Here is a 12,218-nt window from a genome sequence, read left to right on the forward strand (position 1 = left end):
AAAGAAGAAAAATAGAAGTTGACAGTGGAACGAGTGGAACTGATGCAGGACCAGCACATTCCTGTTTTCCATTCATTCTGGATCAGCTGGTATTGAGAGAACAGGAGTTTAATGCTCTGACAGCTCCCAGTTCAAGGGCTGATCACCCTTACCATAAAGAGGAGACTCAGGACTCAAATGCTGAATTGTCCCACTGAGCTCATTGCAGTTTAAATGCAGCAATTTTGTGTCCATCCACACTGTGAGGCATCACAAGGAGAGTGTTATTGAACCTGCAGTCCAGAGAGTCTGGGACATTTGTCAGGTAATTAAAGCAAATGCAATTACAGATATGGAATCTCTGGTGGGCAAATTATTCAGTTTTGGTCTTTTGCAAACCCAAACATTACGGAAATCTTTTGATAACATTTGACTTCTGAGGGGTTTTCTTCTTTCTTTGATTGGTTGCTTTGTCTGGTTTGGTTCCTCTGCTGTTTAGCTTTGCATTGTGAATGGGGCCAAAGATGTGGTCTAAAGGCAGGAAGAGAGATGGCTGAATTTATAAGAATTGCTTGGTTAAAAACATGTCAGTCTCATTCTGTGGTGATTTGCCAACAAGCACTACACAAAGAAAGAAATTGTAATTTATTTGTATGTGCTTAGAGGTCAGTGTTGCCTGTTATGACATTCCTTCATTAAATGAATGGGGAAAAAAAACCAATCCAGAAATGTAATCTGAATTTACAGTGAAAGTCTTAGTTCTGATTGAGGAGAAGGAAAGATTATCTTGAAATGGACAAAAAGATTGGTACATTTTTAGTGCTTTTCTCAGTAATGAATTTATCTGAGCAGAAATCTTAAATTTTAGCATTAATGAGAATTTAATAAGCCTATTAGTTTTCTTTTAACTGTAACTGAACTTGCATTAATCTCAACCATTCACATACTTTGTACTAAAATATCAGCCATCTTATTAAAACTTAGTGCAACCATGTGCGGGAACTGGCATGTGTCTGCCAGAGAGTGGCAAGCACAGTATCCTCAAAATACAGGTGAGTCTTGCATTCTTCATCTAATAGTTAACCCCACTAAGCTCTGCAATTGACCCAAAGCAGTAATGTTGGTTTGACAGTTGCAAATTCTGCTTTCACCTCAATTTCCTTCTTTCCTGAATAGTCTGCTAATCAAACACAGTGAATAGAAGGATGATTTCTCTTCTATGCAATTTTAAAATTTGTCCTCAGATTTCTCTCAGTAACTTTAAGTTATTCTCCTTAAGTCTTTAAGGCGTGAATCTGCTTTCCCCACAACTTAGATGTGTAACACTTTCTTCCTTATTGCCTTTCACTTTCCTTTTCCTATAAAAGAACTGTTGAGCCAAAGCAAATTTCCTCCTTCTGCAGCCTAAAGACTTTGGCTCACATGCCCCACAGCAGACATCTGCAACTGCTTGGGGCAGCTCTGCTTCCTGGGAAATGTCACTGCTGGACACGGCCCTTCACTTCATATGGGAGCAAACAGGAACACTGACCCTTTCCCTGTGGTGGCATTTCCCAGTCTGGTGTATCAGCTTACACTGAGCTTCCAGAGCCGGGGCTCAGCATGTTTATTATCCAATTAGTCCCCAAGGAATGCTAAGGCGGAGGTGTGACAAAACTGCCACAAAGCAGGTATGGCAGATGCAGAGGCGTAGGTGTCATTTGACAGTGACTCAGGGGATGGGTTCTTACAGAAGTCACATACTTTTAATACCAAAATGCGGGGGAATAGAATAGAGATAGTATAGAAAGTAATCCTACCCCTAAGGAGTTGCAGCCCGGCCAATTATCGAAAATGAGGAGGAGGCCTGACTTCAACAGGCCGCAGCTGTAATTAATAAGAACAGGAGCTATAAAAGAGTGGGTTGGTTAATTAAGAGAACATGCTCCGAAGCGGGAAGGGAATTGGTGTCAGTCGGCTACGTGGCGAGGGAGAAAGGGTGTGCTCAGAGGAGCTGCTCACCAGAAAACACCGAAAAGGTACGAAACTTTTATGATAAAGAGATGATAGTATGAAACTCCTGCTATATATATACATATATGACAACACCAAAGTGCAAAGGCATCAGTTAGGTGAGCTGGTTAAAGCAAGAAATTTGGTAGCTAAGTGAGAAACCCACCCCTTGCCATATGCACAAACAGGGTTAACAACTCTAAAGCACAAAAATAAGCCTGCTACAGTTCCAGGTAAAAATCCTGGCAATTAAGAGCCCGACAATTAATTTGTCCCATAGATCCTGACCCATAGACAGACTGACAGTGCACCTGCAGGTTTTCAGGTTAGTTCTCTGCCTCACTAACTGCTGGTGCTGGAGATCTCCAAGGATGCCCATTGATGCTGATGCTGGAGGGGAAGCAAACACCCTCCAGACCCAAACACCAACACTGACTGGTGTGAGGGAGCAGGCAACAGGCAGAATTCCTTTTCCTTTCTACTTTGGGAAGATGCATACTCTACAAATGGGAGATGTAGTCTACAAAGGAAGGCAATTCATGCACATACCACTACATTCATCTTTAATTTTTCCCTTTTCTAGTCTCTGTCATACCTTTAATATTGCTATATAGGTTGGATCTGGAGAAGCCTAGGCCTGCCCACAAGGCTTTCCAGCTGTTTAAGACGCTTTGCAATGGTACATGCTTTTGCAACATTACTCATGACCTGGTTTTGTTGCTCCACGGTGCAAGTATGGACCTCTCACAACAAATGGCAAATGGCTTTTAAATGACATGTTGGATATGGGCAAGATATTCCCTGGCAAAGGAAAAATAGCGTTAAAATAAACTTGGCCACATACTGTTTCACAAGCAGCAATGGTATCATCTGCCATGAAATATCACGTGTGTTATCAAGCACAAGGAAGCAGGATGACACCGTTTATGTGAACAAGGAGAACAACACAAAGAGTTTCACGCCCATCCTTGAAGGGAATCCCTTGGGAATCAGTGAAGACAAATGCTATGTTGTCAGTTAAACTGCTAGATGTAGTATTCAAGGTTCTTAAAATAGATTTGAATTAGGAGATTAGTGTTCAGGTATTTAGACAGAGCATCAAAAAGAATGGAGAAAAAGAAAATCTTCTCTGTAGTCTTGCACCTGAACTCTACTTGAAATACCACTCAGGAGAGCAGTCTATGGGCTCTTCCTTCCAAAGAGTCTTCAGACGCTGGGTCCAGGCAGCCAGCATCTCCTTCCTCTTCTCCTCAGAGACATTCTCTGGAGCATAACAGATGTGAGGTTCAAGGACTTTGACACCACAGAAGTGCATGATTCCATGCTGGATTAAAACAAAAAAAAAAGAAAGAAAGAAATGCCTCAGGAAATACATACTCCTAACTCTTACTTTCATTTGAAGAACATGGAAGATTCAAATCTGTTCTGTTTCTCTGATCTGATATCAGTCCAGTTCTCTTAATCTGTGCATTTATCAGGAGAAGGAAAATAAATTGCAGAAGTTCACTACCTATCCAGGCAGTCACTACTGAAGTCATTCAGCAGAATGGCATACAAGATACTGAAAGATAAGGGCAACTTCATTTATTCTGCTCTGGGGAATTTATTTTTAACTGCTCTTATTCCCACAGAATTGTACTCTTTGGCAGCTGTTTGCTGATCATTTTGCAAGGATCACAGGAGCTGTTCAGTTTGCAACTCCTCAGATTGGTCTCTAACTGCAGTGTTCCACATCTACTTCTAAGATGGGTATTTTTTAGCCTTTTGCCTCTGGCTTAGCCAAAGGTTCCTGTAGGAAGGCTACTGCCTTCGGAATCAGCTCGACTTGCCATTTTCCCTCTCTGTGTTTCTGAATTTAGAGTTGTGTTTCACGTTTTTGCCATGTTGAGCTGTGAGCCCTGCAGTTGGACAGCTCCACAGGAGCAGGCAGCTGGTAACTGCGTGGGGAGGAGACCATGGAATTTTAGCTCATCTCCTGTATTGTATCAAGAAGAAGCTGGCTAAACTTGCCTTACCACCTGTATTTCCCAAACCATGCCGGGTACTTCTGAAAAAAGAGTAGCAATTAGAAGAGGAATGCTAACTTTTGTGTGTTGACTGTTACTGCCAGGGTAATGTGTGGCTCCCTTCCTACCTGAATTGGGAAACCACGGGCAACAGAAATCCTGCATGGCTGAGCTAAAGGAAACCCTGTAACAGCAGGGAAACTGAAAAGGTTGACAGCTTTCTCTACATTCTAATATAGAGGAAGGGGGACAAAAAAATTTTAAAAGTCAGTGGACTTTTAAAGTAGTCCTAGGATTTTAGGTGACAGTTTACAACCTGCAGATCCTTGGAACTGACAACATGATTATTAATGATTATATTTTATATTTTAAAAACCTCAATAAAACAATTATTAGAAATAGCTGCAATAATAAAAAATTATGTAGACAACAACCAAAACGTTCATATATTATACCTGCATGGGCCACAGGACATAGCGAATATCACCACCAATACCTTCTTTTGAATACATCTCCGGGCCTCCTCCCGTGGTGAAAGAAAAGAGGGATAATTTGTCCTAGAATTAAGAAAGTCATGGTTAATTAAGACATATGTAAAGAAGAGTGCCTGAACGGTTCAAGAGATATTCAGGTAAAACTGAACAGCATGGATTTCTAGGGGAGAGAGTGACTTCTTTCCCAGACCTTACATGAAGGGGCAGTTCTGGGACAAAGATTGATATCATACAATTAGACAGTGGACTGTCTTTGGGAAGAGACAGGTTAAAGAAAAGGAATTATGTGTCGGACACCTTGTGTGAAGCAGGGCTGATACATTACTTCAACATAATGTAAAATGAGAGCTCTAAGCAATTGCAATGGAAAAGAATGAACAAGGCCCCATAGAACATGGTGCAAGCCTTGACCATAATAAAACAATTACAAAAACATACCTGGAGCAAACCACCATCATAAACCTTGGACAAATCGTAAGCAAAGCCTTGGACCAAGACTCTGTCCATCCAGCCCTTCAGGATAGCAGGCATGTTGAACCAAAACAAGGGAAACTGGGCAAAGAGAAAATTACCTGGTTAGCACAGAGAGTCTGGGCCACCCTTCTTTCTTATACTAGGCTGCATCACTACCCCTAAACCTTTGTACACACTGCACACAGAGGAAGAAATTCTATAAACATGTAACCACATTTGGCCCAATATACCGTGAAAAAAAAATGGAAACTGGGCAACCACCACAGTAACTACAAGTGGTGAGTTTAGTCTGTAACAAATTTTTAATTCTTTCATGAAGTCCTTTAGAAGCTTTTTAAAGATCTTTTTTATTTTCTGCACCAGAACACACTCAACTCTTCATAGCATTTTACACATGGAAAGTAGAAGGCAACCGCTTTCTTCAGGGCATGTCTTACTGTTCGTATCTGGGAAGTGATAGTGTGAAAATTATGATGGACTTACAGTGAAATGCTTAATTGAGATATGGCCCCATCCTAAATTTAATCTAACTTTGGACAGAGGAATATACATATAGATGTCTAAGGCCAACAGGGACACAAAGAAATGTAAGGCTGCTACTTCCCTTCACAGTACTTTGTGATTTGTAGACACAGGGGAAAGAGCTGGCACAGTGGAGAATGGACATAGACTCTTAAGTTCCGTAGTCAATTCTCAATAGTGTTTATGCAAATCGGCAACAAATGAGAAGAGTCTACTTGGGAAAGCCCAATTCCCTGACTCCACTGGCTGCCTCCAGCTCCTTGACCAGGATATAAACCTTCCTCTGCTTTCTGCCAGCCTACCTGACATCCATGGTCACATATGTCTTTGTGCATCCATCAGAAAGTCTAGCCCAGTGTTGGGGTGTTCCTGGCGTTGCTGTTGTTTCAACCTGCATCATTGTGCTACTCAGTTACTGGATTTGCTGTAATAATGACCCAGATAATTGTACTACGGATCTGTAGTTTTTACTGTACCATTACCTGAAGTTGACATCACAACTGAATTCTGTTTAAAATAATGACCTGAAAAATCAGCAGGTCTGCTTCCTGCACTTTCTTCTGCTCTTCAACCAGGTCTTTGGACAAACCTCCTCTCTTGTAAGCTTCCCAGGTTTCCACACCATAATTGAACGCTTCTGAGTTGTGCAGGTGACCTGTGGGTGGAAATGAACAGTCACTCCTTGCTCCCTGTGCAGTATCAGTGCCAGATAAGAGCTGAATGCAGGTTGCCATTCACAGTTCTGAACTGAGTTACTGCTTTCCATTTTCCCCACTTTCTTGTCTGTGTTGAATATTCAGCATCATCCCAGCTGATGGTGACTTGATTTTAAAAAGGAGAGGGGAATGTAGGATCTCAGAGTTCTGAAGCTTCACTTTCCTGTAGCAACACAGGAAGTGCAAGGTGAGGACCCAGGCTTGCCTCAGGACTCTGGGGATGCAGGTGGAAAATGTAAGAGAATGTTGTTAATTGCTCTGCCTCTGCCCTAGGGCTTACTGAGGCCATCCTGCACTTGTAAGCACTATGGAGTCGCTTTCCAGCCTCTAAAACTGGGAGATTCACCAAGGGATGGGGAACCAGTATTGGCCAGCTCTACTGATTCCATGAGCAGGTCAGCAGTCTCTAGCAGAAGACAGGGGCAGTTGTAGCCTCGTGAACTCAACTCCAGCAAGTCCCAGAGTGGTATCTGAAGGCACTTCCCCTCCATGAGAAATGGACTTTAGAGGCTGATTATGGACACGTGCTAATGTGTTTCTTCCTGTCGGTAGTCTCCCTGTGCTACAAAGTTCATGTTCAGGAGTGGACTTTAGAAATGCAGATGTCTGGTCATGAGTAAGTTTCTTATTAATGAAATAAGTTTCTCATTAATCTCTTGATGATCTGAGGGCTGGAGCAGCTGTCCTATCAAGAGAGACTTAGAGCTGGGGTTGTTCAGCATGGGGAAGATTTCAGGGAGACTTTTTTCAGCTTTCTGATACCTGAAAGGGGGGCTTACAAGTCACTGGTTTTTGAGAGAGGCATATTTTGGCTGGGCTCACCAACAATGTCATTCCTTGTTGCTCTGGGCTCAAACTGCATGGTGTATAAATCAGACACGGTGACACTGCAGCCCTGCTTGGTCAGCTCTTCCACAGCAATCTTCAGCAAAGATCCATTGAAGGACTTGGGCTCTTGATGTGCATAGACTATCAGGACTTTTTTCCCTGGAGGCAGAAAGAAAACCAGGAGATCATTGCAGTCTAGGAGGCAGGTGCAGAACAGTTTGTAGAGTTGGGGCTCGTTCCCCGCTCTTTCTGTAGTGTCTTTTCCCAAGGACACAGAAGCAGTGAAAGCAGAGTGACAGTGGCAGCATTTGACTCCTGCTCAGCAGCACTGAGTGACTCCTGAGGCCCTGACTGCTGCATGTGCCCAGCCCAGCAATCCTGTGCTACACTGGGCTTTCCTAGGTGGAACTCAGTGGACAGAGGGGCTATCCCATAGCAGGTCACACTGCCCAGCATCAGCAAAACCCAGCCCTTTCTCTTGAGACAACATTTCTTCTGGCCTGATTCCACTACCACCCAAAAAGCAGTGCCAGATAGATTGCCCGAAAGTGTCAAGGAAACAACTTCTTAGAAATCAGAACACCTGCCTGCCGCCGTGGTGGATCCCCTCCTGATCTTTCATTTCAGTACTGTGCAAGTTACAACACTGGGGTAGACTTTAAAGATGGTCCTGTCCCACTTCAGCACAATCACAGTAACTTCTGTAGAGAGCAATAAGGTTTTTTTTCCTCAGAGATTAGATTGTCATGTGTATCTCAAACTCTTGTCAAAGTGGATTCAAGTTAAGCTGAGTCAAGTTAAGCCAAGCAGGTGTGTAGGGATGGAATATCTTAGAGGCGTGTAACAAGGCTCTGCTCAAAGAGCTCCATGGTGTGCTCAAAGTTTTATTGAGCATAGGCCCTACAATCTTAATAATTCTCTTAAAAATCACTCATCAGTGAAACAAAAGAAAGATTTTATATGGGGTTGTTGTTGTTTATAGATAACCAGAGAGGGAAATTTACAGGAACTATTGAAAATGACAGGGTGTGCAAAACATGCAGCTCCTGTTTCCTGACTGCCAACACAAAAACTCAGGCATCTCCTGAACTCAGTTTCTATGCAGCACAGTTTCTGGATGTGGGTACATAGTGTCCATGAAACAAGAGCTATGCAAAAAAGACAATTAAAACTTGCAGGTCAAATGCTATCATAAATTCAGTGTGTCTATAAACTCTTTAAATCCCTGCTCCAGACCGTACTCTGGAATTTCAGGAGCAGTTACAACTTTGCTGTTCCTGCCAGATCTCAACAAATGAAACTCAGTGACTGGACGCTATCACATGCTCCAAAAGGTGCTCAGCTTGATTCTGCAAAAATGCTGATTTGTTTCCATTTCGGTGGAGCTGGAGGCACTTGGGCACAGGGTTTGGAGAGATTGGAGTTTTCCATCAATTACTGAGGTAAATTCAGTCGTTTGGAAAAGTAAGACCTAAGTGTCCCAAAGGCCCAGAGGCCCCATCCCTGAGGTGCCCAGCGGCCACCCTGGAGCAAGCAGCGTTTTCACTCGGATTTGCTCTTACCTGCCATTGCTGGGGAGCGCTGGGGAGCTTCACTCTTGATAATCTGGTACTGCCTAAGAACTCAAGTGAGAGATTAGCTGGTGAGGAACACCAGGACCAGGTGCGAGGGGAATAGCGGGAGCTGTGCCGTAGTGTGACTACGGGCACTCAGCACAGCCGGGCACTGGCCAAGCGCGGCCCGCCGGAGCGGGAGGGAAGCTCCCGGCCCTCGGCCCGGGCCCTGGAGCAGGAATTCTCCTCCGGCCGACGGACCGGCGCTGGGCGGCCGCGGCACGGCCGCCTCGGCCCGGGGCTGCGCCGGGTGCATGGCGCCGCTCCCGGTCCCGTGCTGCCCCTCTGGAAAGCGGCTTCGGAACAGCCCCCGGCGCCCCGGCCCCAGCGCAAGCCGGGCTGCCCTTACCTGCTCCCCGGGTCCCGGAGCACAACTGCGGCGGGGCTGGGAGCGGCCCGTCCCGGCGGCCCCGCTGCCCGCCCTTCCCGGGCCCTGGGGCAGCGCCAGCGCAGGGCGGGATCGGGATCGGCACCGCCCGCGGCTCCGGATCCGCTGGAGGCCGCGCCGGGAGCGCGCCCCCGCCGCTGTGACAGCGTGAGACGCCTACATCATTCCGGGATATTATTTTTATTCTGCTGGGTTTCTGCTCTTCTCCAAGTACAGAGCTCATCCTTCATTTCTCCCAGCAATGCAGTATGGGCGCTCCTAAACCTTCCATCTACCCTCATCTGCTCTTCCAGGGGTGGCACTGTTTGCTTTGTGCCTTGTGCTGGCCCACACGTGCATCTGCCGGGAGCAGGGGCTCCTCCCTTCCATCTTTCTGGAAGATGTCTCACGGGAAAGACAGGTGGGACCCAGAAGGATGTGGGCGGCTGTGGGTTTGGAGAGATAGGACAGCTTTGGTGATCACTTTCAAGATGAAGTTTTCTCTCTGAGTGTCAAAACTGCCCTGTGATGGGCAAAATGAATAAACAGCTTCATTCCGAGACCTTGGGGAAAAAAAACCCACCACAAACAAAAACCAAAAACCTGAGTGCAATCGTTTCCCCTGGGCAAACAAAGTTGACAGTGGAACGAGTGGAATTGATGCAGGACCAGCACATTCCTGTTTTCCATTCATTCTGGATCAGCTGGTATTGAGAGAACAGGAGTTTAATGCTCTGACAGCTCCCAATTCAAGGGCTGATCACCCTTACCATAAAGAGGAGACTCAGGACTCAAATGCTGAATTGTCCCACTGAGCTCATTGTAGTTTAAATGCAGCAATTTTGTGTCCATCCACACTGTGAGGCATCACAAGGAGAGTGTTAGTGAACCTGCAGTCCAGAGAGTCTGGGACATTTGTCAGGTAAATAAAGCAAATGCAATTACAGATTTGGTATCTCTGGTGGGCCAATTGTTCAGTTTCTATCTTCTCCTGCAATCCAAAACATTACAGGAACTTTTGATAGCATTTGACTGCTGAGCTTTCTTTTGGTTTGGTTTTGCTAATTTTGAGCTTTGCATTATTTATGGGCCTGAAGGCAGGAAGAGAGATGGCTGAATTTATAAAAATTGCTTGGTTTGAAATGTATATGTCTCATTCAGTGTGGTTTTACCAGCATGTACTAGGCAAAGACAGGGCATCTATCTGCAAGTGCTTAGAGGTCACACCTTTGACATGTAGCTGGCTTTTTTTGCCAGCAGGATGAAAATGGCTGTGTGTGAAATTTGCAGGTTTCATTGCACCATTGGAAAAATTGTAGGGACTGATGAATAAAAAGCATCAAATCTCCACAGTGCTAGACCAAGACCACCTGGAATGCTTACCTCTTTCCTTAATCTTAACTAAAAATCCAATCACAATAAGCTTGTGCCATAATGGGAAGGTGACTTTGTATCTGTTTTCCTGGTATTAACTTTAAGGGCTGTATAGTAGTAGTAAACTTTGCCAACAAAGGTTTAATTATTAAGTCTACTTCCTCTCCTCCTGTAGTTTGCTGGCAGGTATCTCTTTAGAGACTTTTCCCTCTCCATTTCTCTGATGAATTTCAAGTTCAATAGGGACCTGAGCATAATCATTCTCTGGCTGTCCCTGGCTTAACACTCTGCCTGGCCCAGCAAGGATGAGCATTCTCTCACACAGGAGGTTTCTAGCTCTGGAGATGACTCAATGCTGGAATATTAATTCTAGGCTCTATACACTGTCCAGAACTCTGATGAAGGGGATGATCGGTGGGCAAAACTCCAAGGAAATTCTTGTCTATAATCTTTCTGTAATGTACCTTTTAATCTAAAAGTAAAGCATTATCTGGTCTGATTGATCCCCCCGCTGTCCAACAGCCATGAATATTATGCTGTAGAGCTGATTTTAGAGAAAGAAGTTGTGATCTTAGCTAATTTTGCATCATCTGTGCACCAAAACTCATACTGTGTTTCTCTAAACCTTCAGAGGGCTGAGGTGGGAGAAACTGCAGCAATTAACAGAACTGATGCTTGTGGAGAAGGGTTGCATTCCCCTGGGGAGTATGAATGCAGAATGGGAGGCTCCAACGGCCTTTGGAACCACTGTGGTTGGTGACTGACTGCAGCCACAACTTTTCACTGCACTGAAGTTCAAAAGAGCACTACCTGACATTTCCCAGAGATGCTGAGCTGTGGCCTAGCAACAGATGGCAGAAATACAAGGGTGTATGTGTAGAGTACATTGAGAGGATTTAATTTTCTCTTGGATTCTTATTGAAATCCAGTGAAGAACCACCTTTGCTCTGTATGTTTCACTGGGGTACAACTGTATTTGCAGTTTTGGCAATCTGTGATGTGGACAAGATGGTTAGGTCTTGGTTTATTCTCTCTGTTGTATGTCAACAAAATGCTTTCTCATTTCATCAAGGTCAGTACAGAGAAAGCTAATGGGGTATTTTGGCTCCACAGTCCTAGGGAAGAAGCTGGTCTTTTGTCTTCTTCCTGAGTTTTTCAAACATATCAGAATTCCTGTGTATTCAAGCTGCATGAAACTGAGCATTTAAATAGTCTTAGAATGATGAGACAATTATCCAGCACAGCTTAAATTCTTTGCATCTCTTCTGGAGAATATAGCCTCTTTAGGCTTTAAGATCCCAAATAACACAGTAGAATTTTTATTAAAAAAAAAAAAAAAAGAAAAGAAGTAGTACTTGCATTGTGCATGGTATTAGTTATTGGCTGTTTCTCTCTTCAGCACAAACTTTTGATGAATAATTTATTACAAAATATATTCCTCTGTAAGTGGGCAGCTCACCTCAGTGATGTTGTTTCAGGAACCCAATTTTAAACCACAGAATGAACTACACCTGGCTTTAAATGACAGGTTTTTTGAAACCTGGATTGAAGGCACCTTACTGCAAAACATCAGTCTTGGTTTCTCTAGGCTAAGAGGCTTCTTGGTAACATAGGTCCAATGGGTATCTCTTTGTTTTCCTCTATTGTTCTGCAGTTGCAAGTATGTTTGACCTGCCATTTCAGAACACCAAATAAAAGAAATACTGTCATGATTTCCGGAAAAAAATTGTCAGAGAAAAAGATCAGACCACTGCCTAGACATCCGTGGGAGAGCAGGACCACCAGCAACAAAAAACAAATCCCCAGACTAAATGTGGAAAAGCATGTTCCTTTACACCCTTTTCCCCAGCCTG

The 12,218-nt window shown here is 44.1% G+C and overlaps 1 protein-coding gene across 2 annotated transcripts; it reads right to left on the reverse strand.

The window, feature by feature from the left end:
* Window positions 1-612: 612 nt before the first annotated feature.
* LOC119697877 (ribosyldihydronicotinamide dehydrogenase [quinone]-like) lies at window positions 613-9,250 on the reverse strand. 2 transcript variants are annotated; one of them, XM_038129232.1, is made up of 7 exons: window positions 8,974-9,250; window positions 8,574-8,633; window positions 7,006-7,170; window positions 5,992-6,122; window positions 4,910-5,023; window positions 4,433-4,534; window positions 613-3,295 (listed from the first exon to the last, which is right to left on the reverse strand). In XM_038129232.1, exons 1-7 carry the CDS (start codon window positions 9,233-9,235, stop codon window positions 3,122-3,124), a joined length of 1,008 nt encoding a protein of 335 aa, XP_037985160.1. In that variant the 5' UTR covers window positions 9,236-9,250; the 3' UTR covers window positions 613-3,121. The 2 variants fall into 2 exon arrangements, with proteins under 2 accessions (XP_037985160.1, XP_037985161.1); XM_038129233.1 differs by lacking the exon at window positions 8,574-8,633.
* Between the last annotated feature and the right edge of the window lie 2,968 nt (window positions 9,251-12,218).

The sequence above is a fragment of the Motacilla alba genome, chromosome 2 (assembly GCF_015832195.1).
Source record: "Motacilla alba alba isolate MOTALB_02 chromosome 2, Motacilla_alba_V1.0_pri, whole genome shotgun sequence".
Taxonomy (NCBI): Eukaryota; Metazoa; Chordata; class Aves; order Passeriformes; family Motacillidae; genus Motacilla; species Motacilla alba.

Coding starts and splice junctions, on each gene's coding strand:
- LOC119697877 (XM_038129232.1), bottom strand. CDS start 9,235: ATGAGCTCTGTACTTGGAGAAGAGCAGAAACCCAGCAGAATAAAAATA. Junction 7,171..8,573: donor GCGCTCCCCAGCAATGGCAG/GTAAGAGCAAAT, acceptor TTCTGCCTCCAG/GGAAAAAAGTCCTGATAGTC. Junction 5,024..5,991: donor CAGACCTGCTGATTTTTCAG/GTCATTATTTTA, acceptor CTCTTTGCCCAG/TTTCCCTTGTTTTGGTTCAA.